Below are 18,332 nucleotides of genomic sequence, written 5' to 3'. Positions count from 1 at the left end.
TGTCAGCAAATGTGTTTTGTCAGGGTGGGTAGAGACTTCCAAACTTTCTGGCTTTTTGTTTTGTTTTGTTTTTGAGAAGGGGTGTCTCAGTTGAAATTCTAGACCCTTCTCTCAAAAGAGTCACTTCAGTCATCTGCTTTAATCAAATCTGAAGGGTCTGGAGCTGACACCTGGATTTGGATACAAAATTAAATGATGGCCCTGTCTCCATCTCTCCCCAAGCCCCAGCCTCAGCCACCAGGCTCAGCCCAGGACCAAGGCTCCAGGCAAGTGTGTCCTTACAGACTTCTGCTCCTGTTCCCTACCCCTACCCTGCAGGGGCTCCCTGCAGCCCCTTCCCACCTCATTCCCACCCAGGAACTAAGCCACGTGGAGGGGTTAATAGCCCCCAAGGACTCTTCTTACTTGCATTGTAACTGGGGATGGGGCCTTACCTAAAGTCATGCATTCTCATCAGAGACAATATTACCCCATAGAGGATGAAAATAGGTTCAAGGGGTCCCACTAACAACCATAGATATTTCGATGGTTTCTGACCCTCCAAAGGACCACAGTACATAAACAGATATATAGTACATGTGTGTAAGGAAGAAGTAAAATGATCTCTATTTGCAGATGACACGATTTTGTATGTAGAGAATCCTAAGGAATCTACAGGGTATCTGTGGTATTCAAATTACACTGGAGGAGGGTCATGACTAGGTAGAAGTATGTCTAAAGAGCCTCCTTATGGGGGTAATAAAAATAAAAAGGTTGGAGAAGCACTGCTCTAAAAGAAAAAAAAAAAAAAGAATTAGTAGAAATTCAAGGGCTGGAACCAGAATGTTGGGATGTTAGCTTTCTAAAGCTTGAATTTCACCTCTTGTGAGACCAACAGACCAGGAGGGTGCGGGGAGGAGAGGGCAGAGAGCCGCCCCCGCCCCCTCCCCCAACCCACACCCCTCATCAGCGCGGCAGTGCACCTGGCAGCTGTGGGCCACAGATGGCTCCAGTCTAGACACAGGCGCCCTGCTGGGTAGACCCCAACCCTGCCACGTACAAGTTTAATGACCTTGAGCAAGGTGCGCGACCTTCCTGCTCCCCACCCCCACCCTGCGTTCATCTGCAGAAAGAGGGTGATGACGTACCCGCAGAGGGGTGCTGGCAAGACTGCAGATTACCTGTGCTCAGAAAGCGCATGGAGAAACATTGAGAAAGCACACAGTTACCTTCCAATTGTGTCCGCTGGGGGCAATATTCATCAGCTCGAGCTGGAGGCCCTCACTCCCGGATTGGACCATGGTTGTGCCTCCCCACCCAGGGTTCAGTGAGCTCAGGTGGAACGCCTGCACATGCTTTTATTTTATTTTAATTTTTAAAAAGATTTTATTTATTTATTTATTTGAGAGACAGAACACGAACAGGGGGAGGGGCAGAGAGAGAGAGAGAGGGAGAAGCCGACTCCCCTGCTGAGCAGGGAGACCAATGTGGGGCTCGGACTTGGGGCTCAGACTTGGGGATCGATCCTGAGACTCTGGGATCATGACCTGAGCTGAAGGCAGATGCTTAACTGACTGAGCCACCAAGGCACCCCGGAGGGGTGCTTTTAGAAGAGGATGCTGGGGAGGGAGGCAGACCACACTCAGGGGGCCGTATGAGGGGGTTCTCAGAAGCTCCTGCCCCTCCACAGTTTCATGGACTCTTCAGCTGCTAAAGTGATCTATCTGTAGCCTCAAGAGTGACTCTAATTCTGTTCCTTTTGATTCTTAACTCCATTGCTAACCTTCATCACCAAATGTGCCCCTAAATTTTATATACCCCAAATCCTAACCTGAAGCTTTACCCCAACTTCTAACCCCACCCCATCCTGACCCCAGTTCTAACCTGGGCCCTGACTTTAGCTCTAACCCTCATCCTAATTCCATGGGTAGGTAACCCAGGATTTCCCCAAATTAAGTCACAAGGTTTGCTATACCTGTGTGTCTCCTGAGCTTGTGGTTACCTAATACTTGTCCTTAAATTAGACCTTTAAATAATTCCACTTTAGCATCATTCTGAGCAACTATATTCCAGAAATCACCGTTTTGATATGCTGGTTATATTTTTTTCTAATGTTAAAATGAACACAACACGGCTAACGTTCTTGAACTGCTTCTCCACGCACCATCTACCTGAAGCTACTTCCTATACCACCCGCAGCGTGCCGGGCGCTTACGGAAAGACTGAGCGCTTCTGAGCGATTCCGGAGCCTAAGCCCCACGCCCCTCCACTCCCCACCTACTGAGCTGCGCCTTATCGCAGGGCCAGGCGGGCCTGCAGCGCCCCCTGCTGGCTGATCCTGAGAGCAGCTCCAGCTCGGCTCCCTTCCCTCTGGGGCGGGTAGGCACAGGGGCTGGGGACACGTGGGCTGTGGGGTGGACGCAAGCCTGAGGTCAGAGGATCCAGGAAGAAGGGCTGGGCCTGCTGGGAGCTGTAGGGTGCTGGGTAAACTGAGAGAGGGAGAATTGCCAGGGTAGGCACTAGGCGTCAGAGCGAGTCTGGGTAGGAACAAGGATGAAGTGGGGCAGGTGGGGACTGGAGGAGGAGGGGTGGGGGAGGGGGCCGGGTTCCTGGGGGTGTGAGCCCTTGGGCCTCAGAAGGAGGCACCAGAGCCGGTAGGGCTGGCCCTGGCTGAGCTGTGTCACTGGAAGGCTGTTCTCTGCTTCAGGTGCGTGAGGCTGAAATCCCCCATTTGGGTGTGCTGGGGACACAGAGCCACCCACTTCTCAGCCACTCCAAGGTCGACTCCCCTGCTCTTCTCCCTGACTCCCTTGGACCCCCACAATTGTCTGCTCTGCTCTTGTTTTTATTCCCTGAAGCCAAGCCCATGTATATTTTTTGCTAAGAGCTAAGATCTATTAATTTCTTGTAACTTATGAAGCAATAAAACTGTCATCTTGGTTGTCTGTAAAATAAGATCTTATGTTTGTGTGGTTCTTCATATATTAAAAACCTATTTCCACATTCTCTCATTGGTTCATGCAGGAGCCTGTGAGGGAAAAATGATTGATATGATCCCATTTGACAGAGCCAGAGCCCATGCCTCAGTGAGCTTGACACACCAGACCAGTCAGAGGCTGTGGTGTGAGGATTGAAACTAAGTGTCCTGACTTCAAGCCCAGCAAGTTCATGGTTAGCTGACATGGGTGAATCTGAGATAGAATTCAAACATGAGGCACAGGGGATCTATTTGAACTTGCTCTTAGAGACTAAAACTCCAGGACTGGAATTTGGGCATCTGGGGCAGGTAGGTGGGGTTAAGGGTGGTGGCACTGATCCAGTGACATCACCAGGCTGCTCACCCAGGCTTGGGGAGGGCCAGTCCCCCGACACTGCCTGTGCCGTGGGAATCCCTGCACGTACTAACGTGGATTCCGCTGGGGACACCCTGGACAGCGGCATGTTAATTACACATCGCTAATGTCCTGGGCTCCCCTCCCCATTGTTGGGGGTTTTACCCTCTGTGACTCTGGGGACACACACAGGGGTGCAAGATTACCCAGCAGGGAGCAGAGATGACAGACACCCGTCTCTGGCTCCAGATGCCCTCTAGGGGGTAATTTGTGAAACTGGTGCTTCTTTCCCTCCATGTGCCTCTCCTTTGGGGAGATGATCCCCGACAGGCCCACCTTGGGTCTCCCTCTTTGGAATGGGGAAGCTCACATCTGTGAGGTCCCCAGCACTGAACAAGGGGCTCTCAGCTCTGCTGAGTCCCGAAAGGATGTGACGAAGGGCAGCTCTTCCATGTCCGGGAACGTATCCTCTTCCCCAGGCAAGAGGCTGCTTGGTGGCTGCTGGGGTGGGCTGAGCAGCGCTGGATTGGTGCATCAGACTTCGAACATCCACATCTTTATTAGAGGCTGCATAAATGGAGAGAGGGCAGAGCAGCCCTTTGTTATAAAACCTGTGGTCAAGCACTCTGCAGGTAGCAAGCATGGTGGGGCTGGAAGCCAGTGGGTGCCACGCAGGTCGGGGCGAGGCTGAGGGAAGAGGATATGAGCGGTGGGCCAGGTGCTGCTTTGCACTTGCCGAGATGGTTATCACAGCTAGGCTGCGGCCCCATCAGCCTGTTCCCACGGCAGCTTCTAAGTCAACACTTGCTTTGAACTTGAATCCTATTTTCAATGCATCAGAGTTCACTGGTCGCCCAGCACTCCCACTGTGGTAGCCAGTTCCCATGCAATCCCTCAGTGCACCTGCAGGACACCTGCTGGCTGGGGGCTGAGGTGTGGGCACGCAGACCTCACCCCTGTGAAAGCTCGGGCAATGGAGGCTGGAGGCCTGGGCTGTGTCCCGGTGGCAGGAGGCAAGGAAGAAGGAAGGGAGAGGAGCAGGACAGGGACAGTGGTTCTGCTGGCCAGAGGGAAGGCCCTGACCTGCCTCTGTTCTGCCGCTGACCTCTGGTGTGACCACAAGGCCGGGGGCCTTAGCTTGGGGCTGAGAGCTAGGGTTTAAGTTGAAAACCGTCCTGCCCACTGCCTCGATGGCTTTGGTCCATGTCTAAAATCCCAGAGTGGCAGAGCTGGACGGGAGCCCATTTAGTGGGTGGAGATGCCAGAGCTCAGGAAAGGGTCTTTTCCTAGGTCACCCTCCATGTGCCCAGTCGGGCCCAGGACTTGCTCTGCTACTCCACCCTGCTGCGCTTTTGGGGAGCAGTCTATCAGAGTACTGGTTCTGAGTCTTAGAGGGTGTCAGATTCATCTGAAGGACGTGCTAAACCAGCCTGCTGGGCCCACCTCAGAGATGCTGATTCCAGAGGTCTGGGGTAGAGGCTCCCAGGGGATGCCAACGCTGCGGGCCCCTGGTGTATGTGGCACGTGGCGCTAGGTTAGAGGACATTCCTCAGTGGGGCTGAGGTGAGCAGCGCAGAGAGAGCAAAAGCCATGCTGAGAGGGGCTGGTGGCCTGAGGGCCGAAGAGCGAAGCCTGACTAAGGGGAGGTGTCCGTGCGGCCAGAAGGAAAGGAGCAAGCTCGGAAGGGTCAGACTTTGGAAGGAGGGACAGGCATGAAGCAGCAGCTTCTGTCTCTGCCGATATGAGGCTCTTTGGGGATGAAAATGCATTTTTGTCCCCAGAGCAGTGAACAGAGAGCTGGCCTTCAGACAGGCAGACGGTGGGAGAACCCAAACTCATGACAGCGGCTTGGTTTGAAAGGCACTTTGGGTACCCGTGGGGTGTTGTGGGCAGGGTCTCTGGGGGGCGTCAGCAGGTCCCCTAGGGCAGTGGCTGGGGGTCAGGGAGAGGCTGCAGGGACACTCACGGAAGTGGCAGGTTGGGTGGCTGGGGGCCACTCAGCCCAGAGGCCGGGCCTTCTTTACCCCCTGGTTTTGGCTCCTGGAGGATAGGGGGCCAGGGCTCGAGGGAACCAACCCATGGGTGCTCCCAAGGCCTGAAAGGGGATCTGGTGGCCCCTGGGGAGTTAGGACTTGGACTTGCTTGGACTTGGAACCTTCTCTGTGGGGTTTTTAGAGAAGGGGAGTTTGGTCCCAGAGAACAGATTCCGGACCAAATGACAGCGGGGTGCTGGGGGCCAGGACCTGGGAATGCAGTGATGGGCAGTGGGTTGAGGGGGGCGCTGGCTCAGGGACCCCCTCCCCATCCCCAGAGATTCCAAGCCAGTCCGGGCTTCCTCTCAGCTCTGCTGGCACACCCTCTCTGCCAAGCTGTGGCCGGCGACAGGGGCGGCGATGCCTTCCGCCTGGGCGGAGACGGGCTCCTCCGACAGGCCTCTGAAGTAGGTGCTCAGAGCCTGCAGGCTGCCGGCGCGCTGGGCGGGGGGCGACGAGGCGGGGGGCAGGCCCAGGTAGCGGCCGTACTTCCGCAGGCCCTGCTGGGGGTCGCGGCGGTGTGCGGCCAGCAGCTCGGTGTAGGTCACGTTGTGGAGGGCCAGCAGGCGGGCCTGGGCGCGGGGCAGGGCGGCCGCCCGCACGAGCGGCTGCAGGGACGCGAAGCACTGCAGGCTGCTGAAGGAGTAGACGTGCTGAGCTAGCGGGGGGCCCGGGGAGACCTCGAGGAGCCGGCACAGGTCTCGCATGGCCAGCACGGCGGCCAGGGCGCTGCGTTCGCTCATGTTTCTCGCCAGGTAGGTCTTGGCCAGGCTCTTGAGCTTGAAGCTGCTGGCCCCGGGCACCCGCTCCCGGATGAGGGGCAGCGTGGCCACGAAGCCCGAGATGGCCTTCTGAAACTCCCACAGCTTGTTCATGTCTTCCAGGGCCCGGAAGAAGTTGGGGAGGCCGGGTCCCCACAGCTTATAGCAGGCCAGGATGGGGCAGCCCATGGAGCCCAGAAAACCAAGGAAGTGTTGCAGCCCCACCTCCAGGGAGACGGCCTTGGAGTATGTGCTGAAGAAGGTCTCTGGCTGGATGAGCACGCGGAACTCACTCTCCCGGTTCACGGCCGCCAGCTGGCTAATCTTCTGGGCTGGGCAGGAGAGAAGCGCAGGGTGAGGCCCCAGGGGCGTGGCGGGGGGGGCGGCGGCACGGGGCGGGAGCAGCAGGAACTCTGGGGTTACTGTCCCACCACACAGAGACCCCACCTTGGGGCCAGCCGGCAGGAACCACACATCAGCCTCCAAACGTAGCTCTACCCTGGCTCTCGTGGGGTCAGGGGGCAGAAGGCGAAAGCTGGCTGCTCTCCAAACACCCCCCACTCACCTGCTGGGAGTCCAGCTCCGCCCCACGCCCCTGACCCTGCCACCTGCCCCAGACTTTGCCAGTTTAGAGCCAGCTCCCTCCTGTCTGCCTTCTGTTAGCCTCACCCACCTACACTCGGGGGCCCTCTTTGTCTCCCCTGCATCCTCTGCTCCCTGCCCCAGCCTCCAATCCCATCGGTCACTGAGCCAAGACTCCTGGCCGGTCAGAGCCCTGGGACACACGGCCCACCTGCCCAATCGACTCCATTCGGAACGTGGCTCAGAGCTGCCCTGTGAGGTCTGCAAATGACTTCCCTGTCCTAGGCCTACAGCACCACTTCTGCCTGGCTGGGCTGGCCCCGTGCTGGGACTGTGCCACAGGGCAGGCCGGGCCCTCCAGGTTCAGTGAAGGGCACTGCAGGTAAGCACCACGGGGAGCTGAGGGGCTTCTGGGAGAAGGGGTCATCTTTCTCCATGGTCTTGGCTGTCAGCCTCCCTGTGCGGCCCACCTGCGGATCGGGCTCTGTACTCAGAAATGCCGCAGTCAGGGCTTAAGGCCTTGTTTGCATTGCTGGCCTCATCGTGGGGACTTCCCACATGGTGGTGTTTCTGTTTAGAGGTGTGTCGCCAGGGCTCTCTAAGAGAAGCGCTGGTCAGAGGTGAGCTCATGGAGGCACGTGCCTCATGCTTTCAGGCGCTGGTCGAGGCAGAAGCCTTTATTCCATCAGCCAAGTGGGACAGCTGGAGTCCCAGGGGGGATGCAGCGCTCTGCCTGCTCTCTGGGTGTGGCACTGGCCAGAGCTCTGGGCTCGCCCGGGCCAGGAACACAGCCTCTGCCTGCGCTTATTTCGGGAACTCAGAGACTAAGCTAGAAAGGGGTGGGGGTGGCCATTGGAGAACCCACTTTCACTGTCAATCTTGAGGTCAAAGAAAACCAGGGGCCTGTCTTCTGCTTGGGGGTCGGCGAGGCTCTCGTCCAGGACCCTGAGGGAGCTGGGGCCCTCCAGCTGGAGGTCACTGGACTCGCTGCTGCTGTCATCCAGCTCTCGGGAGGACTGCAACACAGAAAAACCAACAGGTCAGGGGGCCGGAGGGCGAGGGTGCATGGTGGCAATGCGAGCATGTGCCCGTGAGCGTGTGTGTGTGTGCATGGCGTGAGTGTGGGGACACGAGCAAGCTGGTATGTTTGGGGGCATATCTGCACGCACATGAGGGAGAGCAGGGTATTGGCAAGGGGAAGGTGTGTGTCTAAAGTGAGTGTGTGCATGAGGATGTGTGCACATGAGTGGATGTGTGTGTACGTGAGAGCCACGTGTGAACCACGCAGTAGTGAGTAGGAGTGAGAGACTGAGATCACGCAGGCAAGTTGTGTGTGTGTGTGTGTGTGTGTGAAAGCACAAGTATGGGAATGAATGCAAATGTCAAATGTGTGCATTGGGTGTTGACAACTGTGTGGGAATGTGAGCATATGTGAGTGAGTGTGAACCTGCGGGCATGGTGCTGGGCAGGGAAGCTCAGGAAGGGGCTGTTGCTGTGGTGGGCGGGGCTGGAGGGGTCTGCTGCTCCCTTCTCTCTCAACAGACTCAGAAGAAACACCCTGAACTTGGGACAGGAGGAAGGAGCCTCATCTCAAACCTCAGATGTTTCTCTGGAAGGGGCCAGGAGCCTGGCTCTTCTTGTCCCCATGGCCAGCCTGGGCCCCAGTGTCCTACACAGAGGGGGAGGGGAGGGCCACTCAGCCTCAGGAACGCCACGTCAACATGGACACACAGAACCCAGAAGCGAGAGCCATGGAGAGAGAAGTCTCAGGGCCCCGAAGACCTTTGTCATTTAGCATCCAGGAGCCGGCTGCTCAGAGAAGCCTCAGGCCCGGGGATCCTCTAACCTGGGCACCCAAGGCCCTGTTCTCTCCAGCACCCAGGCAGAAACAGTTCGAAAGGCCTCAGGGGTGGGGGAAGGGCTCTAACTCTGTGAGGCTCCCAAAGGGCTGCGGCTGGAGGGTGGTAGAGCCTCTCCCTAAAGTGAATTGCTCAGCATCCACCAGCTGCCATAGCCAGAAGGTGTCATTGGTGGCCTGCTTAGAGCTTCCCCGGGGATGCCACCTGCGGATGTTAGCCAGAGACTAGGAGGAAAGGACACGGCTGATGCCACAGGGCCACGTGTCACAGGGCTGGGAGTACTGCTGGGACAGAGTCCAGAGCAGACCTCGGGTCCTTCATATTTCCGGACTGCCTCTAGCAGGGTGATGATGCTGGCCTCCCCCGGGGCTATCTGAAGAACGAACGCCGGCTTCTGGCTAATGTCCCTGGCTCGGGAGAGAATGAGCGCGGGTTTAGGCCCTCTTACTCTCCAGGTGAAACATTTTAACAAAACTTCAGCCAAGAGCGAAGTCATTACTAAGCACAGGTACAATGTGCTGGATTTTCCTGGGAGTGCCCTACCCCAGGCTCATAACCCTACCCCAGGCTCACCAACTTCCTCCCAGTCACTGATAGAAAAGACATTCACTATGAATCCACCTAGAGCTGGTGTTTCTCACAGAAGCCTGGGAGTAAGGGGATTCTACACATTAAGGCCCTAATTAAAGTCTTGGTCAAATGCCTGGCATATCCGTATCCTCGATTTGGCCACGCATCAAAGGTTTATTTTGCATGCCTTGCTCTGAGTCTTCTGTCTCCCGGTCCCAGCTCCCTTTCCTCCCTGTAAGGAGCCCTCTATAGGTGTCTTCCTCCAAGTTGTTGGCTGGTGGACCAGAGACGCCACCTTCCTCCCCCGAGGGAAAAATTCAGGTGTTTTTTATCTTCAGCCTTCCAGACCTTGCTCTTGCACTTGGGCTGGTGGAAAGAGCTGGACTCCTTTTGCTGTGTCCTCTCTGGAGCTGAAGAGCTGTCCCTTTTCCCAAGTCCTCTCTGCCACCTGCTGACATGGCACACGGAGCATTCTCTTCTTTCTTCCTCTTTTTGCTCCCAACCTAACTGCAAAAGCCTGTGCAGTGGTCCTGAGTGCCTCCACCTGTCTCCTTCCCTCTGGAATGTCTTCTCAGGCCTTAGAGCCCTGGTCACCTCTTCGGATTTCCTCTTCCCAGATTTGAGCTCCCTGGAGAGCAGCAGAACTGCGTCTTTAGGCTAGCTCCATCTTCATACCAGGGTCATTTATGATGGCCATGAGAATCTCATTTTTACGGCCTCCCACTGTCCTGGGGTCATTTTCTCTTTTATAGTGGTGCAATGTCTTTCATCCAGCTCCCTTAAAGAAAGGATCACCCCCTTCTGCCGAGCTGGTCAACGGCGGGAAGTCTGGAACTTCCAGCCCGGACTCTTCTTCCTTTCAGGTTCCTCCTCATCCTTGGGGACTCCTGTTAAGTGCAGCCAGCGCATGGGGATGATCTCGCTAGAACACCTTCCACTGAACTCCAGCGGGGCCCATCCACTTAAGCGCCCTCCCTGCCTTAAATCCCAGCAACACGGCCAGGAAATACCGGCGCGCTTACGAAAGGTTTTTCTAAAGACTGAGGTTTAACAAAAGGGCAATCAGCACAAGAGGCTCTGGTGCAGGATGTCCTCCTGCCCCCTCCCCACTCATGAGAGGAGCACCACTGCTGGGCTTCCGTCCACAGTCAGGGGAACTGAGTGTGCAGGTGGGGAGTGTAGAGGGATAGGAGCAGAGACCCAGACCCAACCCAGGAAAGGGCTTTTTGTTGGAAGAGGCTTGAGATCTGCTAGGAAGGGAAAAGGAACGGTGGAATGGGAAACGGAGTGGTGAAGATGAGAGTCTGCATGCACGGCCTGGAAAGCGAGAAGTGGGAAGTTCCAAGGCATTAGGGAGTGGGCATGATGGGAGCTGAAGAAAAGAGGAAGAGGACCTGAAGATGTGCTGCTGGGAGTTGGGAGTCAAACCCCCTTTAATATTCTTTACTTGGTTGGGGAGCAGGTAAATACTAGGCTTTATTTCTTTATTATACTTGGTTAATGGACTGTTTCTTTGACTGCAGAACTGTGGTCACACTGAGCCCCGGGGAGCCCACGAGGTTTTCAGGAAACACATCGAACTAAGAGACACATGTGGCCCGGCTCGTGAGCTACAGTTCACTTGTCTCCAGCAAGGATCAACTTAGCAGGGCAACTGCATTCCTAATCCACACAGCAGGCCTCCCAGTCGCACCAAGCACACCCATAGGAAGCAGCCGGGCTGACATTTTAATCACCTTCCACAAGTCTAGGAGGTTTCTCTGGGAAGATCCAGTGTCCCCCTCTCCCCTGCTGGATCCTATCCCAGCATGTACGGGTCACCTCCGTTGAAGGCTGATAGGTACACGAATCACAGACGGGCAACTGAACCTCCCAATTCAGTGGTTCTCCCCTTTTTGGCTGTGCATTAGCGACCTCAAAAACTCCAGATGCTCGGGTTGCACCCCAGACCAGTTCAATTACAATCTCTGGGAGTGGGACCCAGGAATCTGTCACTGGAAACAACCCCCCACCTCCCCCCAAAGATTCCAGTGTGCAGCCAAGGTTGAGAACTACTGTCCTACTGATTCACTCCACGCTTGGTCAGCAGCCACTCAGACAGGAGCCAGACTTTTTGATATTTAGCATCTGGTCACCTGAAGTTGTCTACACAGTACCCACCATTCATTCTTATCAAGAGTCCCCAAGTTCCCGAGGAACCCTCTCAGCACCCAAGCTTCAACGACAGCTGCGATCAGTTTGGCAAGACACACGCATTGCTTTTTTTTGCAGACACAAAACCCCAGCTCTTGCAAAGTCTGGAAGCCCCGAAACACCTCCCATGTATCTGTGAACTGGGCCATCCTGTCCGCAGCCTGCGGCCCCTGCTGCCCCTGCTGCCCTCCACCCACTGCTCCGGCCCCCTCTGCAAGCTGCTGCCCCTCGGGACCACGGCTCCCACCTTCTCAGACGAGCACCTGCTTCTTTTCCGATACCCACACATCAGCAGCACGGCCCCTCCCGTGGATCGGCTGTCCCCCATAGGCCTCCCTCTTCTCCTGCTGGCCACCACCGCCACTTCGGCCACGGACCGACCTCTCCTGCTTCCACGTGGTCCTGCTCCTGCCGGACACCTGGGCCAGCCGCCTGTCCAAGGGTAGGTGAGAGCATTCTATTTTTTTCTGCCTCGGACCCTAACACGGGGCTCACGGCAGAGGCACTGCTGACCCGCCTCGTGTTCAGTTGCCCACCATCAGGCCTGGCCTGACCCCTCCAACCACCTCTGCCAGCTCACAGATCGCTCTTCCTGCACAAGCAGTCTCTCCCTGAGCCTCGACCTCCTGGCCAGGCCTGCACCAGAGCCCCCCGGCGTGTCTCACTAGATTCCAGCAACTGACACAGCAGCAATCTGGGGATGGGGGTCCCTACGCAACCTGGTACACTTGGAAAAGGTGCTCTTTTCGTAGGCCAACTTTCACACGTAGCAGGTGGGATGAAGGCTACGGAGGGGGAGTTCAGGGGTATGCAGGAGCCTGAAGCACCTTGCCAAGGAAGCCCTGCTCCCCAACCAAGTTGCTGCGGGTACTCTAGGAGTGCCAGGTTCCCGAAGGGGGCACAGGAGGTGGGTGAGAAGTGCACGAAGGGGTCCTCATTGGTTTTCGTTTTAAATATATGTTTTTTAAAGTTTGGGACTCATAATGCTTAATTTAAAAAGCACGCTGTCCGAAGAATTCCAACACAAAAGCAGCGGTCCTCCAGCTCTCCCCCAGCCCAGAGCTGGTCTCTGAAGGTGAGTGGCTGCTTCTAATTGTTTTAACTCTTCACCACCTAAAATGAGCTTCTCCCGCCTTCCTTGAATAACCTCAGACATCACCTCGCGCCTCCCTGCTGATGGCTGGGGCCAGACTGACACCCGCCCCCCAAGACTGCTGGTCTTGATGCCCGCACCCAACTCTCGTGAAGTCTGGCGAGACCACCGGCGTTGCCATCCTTTCTCAGGGTCTCCTTCCCAGGCTTCCACCTCTGCCCTGGATCAGTTCTGTTTTAGCAGGTTTCTGGGGTGGAAAGAAGTGCCCAGGGTTCAGAGGAATGTAGACTGTGGAAAGATTAAGACTGAAAATCTGACCGGTGCTGAGGAACGATTGAGAGGGGCCTCCGCTCCCGTAGCCAGGCAGATGGGGTGACGTACCGAGCAGACAGCAGACAGAGGAGTCTGAGGGATCTATGGGGCATCTGAGCACGGACTCCGGAGGCCCACAGGCTATCTATCCTGGTCTGGCTGCAGGAGTGAGGGCCCGGCATCAGCAGCCTGCGGGCATGGCTGAGGCCACAGGAAGGACACACTAGGAAGAGAAGAGGGGCTGCAGCTGGAAGAACATGGAAAAGAACAGAGGCCTGAGAGGAAGATGAGGAGTAGCAGCCGGAGCTACAGGAACCGGGGTGGGGAGGGCAAGGGTCCTCGAAGTACCTGAGAGCTCGAGGGGCAGGATGCTGTGGCCAGAGTCCCTGTGAACCAGTTCTCGGTATGGTGAGGTGCAGAGTGGGGGGCCATGGGGCTGGGGGCTGCAGTGGAATGGGGTGAAGACCCCGGAGAGGCCAGGGTGCTGGGTGTTGAAGTCACCCAGAAAGAAGGCTGGCCCTGGCTCAGGAGAGGCCCCCTGGGAGGCAAGGGCTGGAGCCTTCCCTATGTGGGGGGGAGGCAGGAGGAGGCGTGAAATGATCTGGGGAAAGTGGGGTTCCCCTCAAGACCTAGAACCTCAAGGCACAGGGGACCTTACCAGATGGTGGGACCGACACAGTCCAGGAGGCACAGAAGGCCTTGACCCACCTCCCACAGGGCATGGGAGAAGAGGGGACATGGTAACCCCACCAGAGGACCCAGTTTCAGTGCAGGGGGGACACGAAACCACCTGCAAGAGAAGAGCTAAGTCCAGCAGGGAATGTGATGGTCATGGAAAAAGGGTTTGCAAGGGCAATCTTTCAACAAATATTTATTGAGCAGCCGTATCTGCCAGGTCCTGGGATCGACACAGTCCCTGCCCTCGTGGGCTTAGGTCCTGGCAGAGGCCTAGTGGAAAGCCTTGGGGTGATGGGATGGGACAGTGGGAGGTGCAAAGGGCGACAGATGCTTCCTAGTTTTGAGCAAAGAGGCCCGGGGATGTGAGGAGCGGTGGCCCGAATCTCAGTCATGCCCTTTCCAGGAAGAGGGCTGATGTCCCCCTGCTGAGTCCATGTAGCCATTCCTTCCTGGGTCTGCTCCCTGACCACAATGCACTGAATGTCTATGGGGTGCAGGGCCTTGGGTGCAAGGGCCGGGCTAGGCCCAGCAGCGGGGTGGAGCAGGGGCCGAGTGAGTGGCCACACGGTTCCAGGAGGACGGTGGCCAGCAGCTGTAGAGGAGGGAGGTGCTCGGGGCTCTCAGAGGCCTGTCTGAGGGGGGCCGGGCTGGTGGGGGAGCCTTTGGAGGGCAAGGGAGTGGGAACACAACTGGAGAGACCTCCAGTGAGACCCGTGTCAGAATCCCTGGGGGAGATGCCTGCCCTAAGAGTCTGGGGCACTCTGCCTCCCTTCATCCTCCCTGCTGAGAGAGGTGTCAAGCTGGGCAGCCACAGAGGAGAGAGGAAGGGCAAAAAAGTTGTTGAGCCACTGGGCTACATTGGGGGAGCCCCGGAGGGAGCAGCCGAGGGAGCGCACTGCTCCTCGACCCCGGCGGCAGTGGCGTTGGCCCATGGCCCTCTGGAGGTGGCAGGGACCCTCCTGGGCATCGGCAGGATGGCCGGGAGGCCCCATGGTGGCAGGGGTGGTGGCCTGGACCTTGGGGGGAGGATAAGTCCACAAGGGTTTACAATACACTTTGAGGGGCAAGCGGAAGATCCGATGAAGATGGGCGGTTCTTTGTGTTCTCCGTGGCAGGAAGCTGGTCCCGCGGCGGTGGCAGATGGCAGCATCCTCCTGGTGACTGGCAGGCTGGCTGGGAGACTTGGCCTCAGGGTCTGCAGCTTGCTCGGCGCGATGGTGGGAAGCCCAAGCCAGGGGACGGCATGCGCCAGGGGGCAGACGGGAGGCCCGGGAGAGGCGGTAAGCTCCTCGTGCTCTTGGCAGGGGGTGGGCTGGCGAGGAGTGTGGTGCAGCGGTCTCCGTGGGCTCCATGCACTTTCCAATACAGAACCTCAGACTGAGGGCTGGAAGGGACCTCAGGGGCCACCCAGTCCAACCTTTCACTCTGTTCAGATCCCCTTTGCCCCATCCTCCATTAACCAACCTCCAGGGACGGAAGGGTCGCAACCCACAAAGGTACTTGTTCCATGGGGGGACGGCTTTCACGTTCTTTCTTAGGGCATGAGAACTCGCCTATCTGGGCCCCACACGGTGCGGCCCATGCCCTCGCGGCCCTGCACTGACCCTCACTGGTTGCAGGTAACCGGGGTACGGGCTCTTGTCCACCCTCCTCGCTGAGGACTTAGAGGTTAGAGAACGTGTAAGGAAGCTCCAGACAAAGGCATTAGCTAGTCCAGAAACGAGACAGGGCTTGGAAGGAAGCACTCTAGCAGCATTTCAGAGCACGTATGGTTACTGAAGGCGCCTGCCTTGGTACGAAGAGAGGGCTGGGGTGGTCCAGGCCCGCAAGTGGCATTTGGAGGCTGTCCTCAGGACAGCTCACAACTCACTGCCTCGCTGGAAAACTCCCCAGGCGCAGGGCAAGTCTGAGGGTCACCTGCTGTGGTTGTGTCCCCTGGGACCTGGAATGGGGGGAGGCAGGAGGCCAGGGCCGAACTTCTGGACCACTCACCGAGTTTTCAGCATCTGAGTCTTCCGAGCTGCTGATCACCACGACGCGTTCCTCTGAAACGGGGCAGAGGGGACAGCATTAGGCCCTGCTCGGTGGCCCAGTGGGTGAGGCCCAGGTGTGCTCCATTGGGAATCCCTGTGGGCGAGTGGATGGGGTGGGCCATGTGTGCCCTGCAAGGCGGGGGATGGGGACATCCACCAAGTGTGCCGGTGTGGATCTACTTATTTATTCAAAAGGGCTTTCCGTCACTGCCCACTGCGCCCTGAACATGAGTACTTAACTCAGCTAGCAGCCCTGAATTCGGAATCTGCTCCCTGTACAGGCAGCTTGGCAAACAGCCGCTGGTTTGGAACCTTTTGCGATCCTAAAGAAGCACGTTCGTTTGTTCCAATCCTCAGCCTCATGAGCTGAGGTGTTCGAATTAAAAGATACTTTACTTGGTTAATCAAAATCTTTTGATTACCAATAGCATTGTGAGCAAGGAATGTCAGTCAGGGCTCAGTGTGCAAGCAGGATCAGGGCTCAGTCTGGGACCTAGAATGAAAACAAAGGGGGCCTCTGGGTGAAGCAGATCTTGGAAGAACTGTCTTGACCATTCCAGAATTCTATTAGTTGACCGCAACTCATGTCCAAGGACTCCCTATCTGGCACTGTTAGTAAGAGATTATGTAGGACAAATGAGGTACTTGATGCAGGTGACCTCTGCAGACAAATTTGGGATGTGATAGGTGTGGACTTTCCCCAAGGTCTCTCTAGGCACATGCTAGGTACCCACCAACACACGCTCCCTGGAGACACCCGCCTTGGGCAGGGGCACAGTGCTGGGTACCCTAAGGGGGAAGGAGCTACAGAACCATGGGCTTTAGCCCCTCATGCTCCTCACACTGGAATCCCAGCAAATCACCTGGTAAACTGTATCCATTCTCACCCCCCAGGCAAACCGTGCGCTTTCCCTGCCCCATTTGGGGGCAGCTGAGAGCTCGGGACACACAGGGGATGCTGCTGGCATTGGGCTCCCTGGGAGGGGTGAGGATGCAGAAGGGTCCCACCCAGCCCTTGGAGGACAGCACGCAGGCTGTAGCCTCTGCTGCCCACCCACCTCCCTACCTGCCTCCCCGGGGTTGCCGGCTGTGTGGTTGCTGTTGGGCAGAAAGACCTCGCCTCCAAAGATGGGGCTTTCAGGGCTGGAGGGCCCATCCAGGTGGGGTGGCGAGACTGCCTTGGAGGTGCTGGGCCTGGGCTGTTCGGGGGAGCTCCGGGCCAACCGTGTCTCCCTCTCCTCCTCAGACTCCATCTTGATGGCCTTCCTGGGGCACTCAGTCTGGCAGGACTTCCTCTTCTGGGGCAGGACTGTGTTGCAGACCTCCTATGCAGTGGGGAGTCACAGGGCCAGGTTAGCAGCCTTCAGGGGTGCTGGCGGGGTGGGCAGAGATGTGGACCTGGGTGGCAGGGGCCTGGGGCCCTCCCCATTTGCTCTCCACAGAGGACGCCCCCTGGGCTACCATGCCCACGGGCTGTCTGCTGACCACCGCCTCTGCTGGCCTCTGCCTGCCTTGAGTGGCTCGTGCTTACAGGGGAGGTTCCTGGCAGGGCAGCCAGGAGCGAGGGAGAAAACACAGTAGGTGCTGATTAAGGCCTGGATTCTCACCCCACCCCAACACCGCCTGCCTAGTGGGATCTGGGCTTCTAGGGACGGAGGTGGGGGTGGGGAGAGCCTTACCTCTCTGCAGGAGGAGTCTTTGATGGAGTAGGCGTGAACCGGCACTGGGTGTACCCCGGGCACTGGCTGGACCAAGCTCATAGTTTGGGTCTCAGCCAGCCCCGGGGCCTGAGCCTGAGCCCTCTGCGTCTCCTCTGGCTGTGAAGTCCAGAAACAAGAGAGACGGAAATGAGCAGGTGGCGAGCCCAGGGTTGAGAACCCAGGCCTGGGGTCGGCCCAATCCCCAGGGCCCACTGGGGACCAGGAGTCCTCCTCACACCCTCCGTGGCTTCACCTCCTCCTGACCCTGAGGTGCTGGCATCCAGGGTCAGTTCATTTCCTGGGCATCCTAACAGGGCCAGAAGGGGACTTCTGGGATCATGCGGACCAACCATGCCTTAAGGCTTGCTCAACGAGAACTCTAGGAACAGTGCTCGCTCCGGAAGGAAGCTACTCTTATACAGGTGCAAAGTTAGAATGGCGAGGAGACCCTTCCAGGGGCTTCCCTGTGACCGGCACTCTGCCCCTGGGCTTTAACTCCACTTGGGTCAGAATGGCAATTTACACACCTTGGACCCATCACTGAAAACTCCTCAGGCCTCCGTCCCCCTCCGTAAAATGGGACTACAGGCAACATCTGTCTCGCGGGAATAGGTGGATGAACTCTGCTGCGCTTGGAAGAGCAGCTGACACTTAGTAAGCACCACTGATGCTGCAGATGGTAAAGACTGTTTTTACGACTCCGCTGTGCGGGGCACAGTGCGAAGTGCTTCCTACACCCATCCCGAAAGGAAGGAGGGAGGGGCAGCTCCTCAAAAAGTTAAACACAGAATTTCCATCTGACCCAACGATGAGACTCCTAGGCAGAGGCCCGAAAGACTGAAAACATGTTCAAACGGAAACCTGCACGCGAATATTCATGGCAGCCCAAAGGTGGAAACAACCCAGATGTCTATCAACCACTGAGTGGATAAACAAAATGTGGGACAGCCATTCAGCAGAGCATTACTCAGCCATAAAAAGGGACGGAGTTCTGCACGTGCAGCTTGGATGAACCTTGCACGCTACACGAAATGAAAAGCCAGCCACAAAAGAAGACAAGTTGTATGGGTCCGTTTATATGAACTATCCGCAAGAGTTGACTGCATAGGGAGAGAGCAGATGGGATGCTGGGGTGGGGGTGGGGGAGACGGGGGGCAGCCACAACATCTCCTTTCGGGATAATGGGAATATTTTGGAACTAGGTGGG

General features: G+C 57.1%; 1 protein-coding gene across 6 annotated transcripts in view; it reads right to left on the bottom strand.

Annotated features, from left to right (window-relative positions):
• Nucleotides 1–3,851: 3,851 nt before the first annotated feature.
• Nucleotides 3,852–18,332, bottom strand: part of PML (PML nuclear body scaffold) — a 40,740-nt gene continuing 26,259 nt past the window's right edge. Inside the window, exons 5-9 of one of the 6 annotated variants that reach the window (XM_034994715.1) lie at nucleotides 17,105–17,242; nucleotides 16,492–16,750; nucleotides 15,385–15,437; nucleotides 7,553–7,703; nucleotides 3,852–6,437 (exon numbers count right to left, since the gene is read on the bottom strand). In XM_034994715.1, coding sequence (XP_034850606.1) covers nucleotides 5,650–6,437; nucleotides 7,553–7,703; nucleotides 15,385–15,437; nucleotides 16,492–16,750; nucleotides 17,105–17,242 — 1,389 coding nt within the window. In that variant the 3' untranslated portion in view covers nucleotides 3,852–5,649. Of the gene's footprint in view, nucleotides 6,438–7,552; nucleotides 7,704–13,569; nucleotides 15,438–16,491; nucleotides 16,751–17,104; nucleotides 17,243–18,332 lie in introns of those variants that run through there. The other 5 variants (XM_034994717.1, XM_034994716.1, XM_034994719.1 and 2 more) reach the window with 5 other exon arrangements.

This window comes from Mirounga leonina, unplaced genomic scaffold, assembly GCF_011800145.1.
Source record: "Mirounga leonina isolate KUSES-001 unplaced genomic scaffold, KU_Mleo_1.0 Mir_91, whole genome shotgun sequence".
Classification (NCBI taxonomy): Eukaryota; Metazoa; Chordata; class Mammalia; order Carnivora; family Phocidae; genus Mirounga; species Mirounga leonina.
The sequence above is the reverse complement of the archived record's forward strand: the minus strand, read 5'-3'. Positions and strand labels throughout refer to the sequence as shown.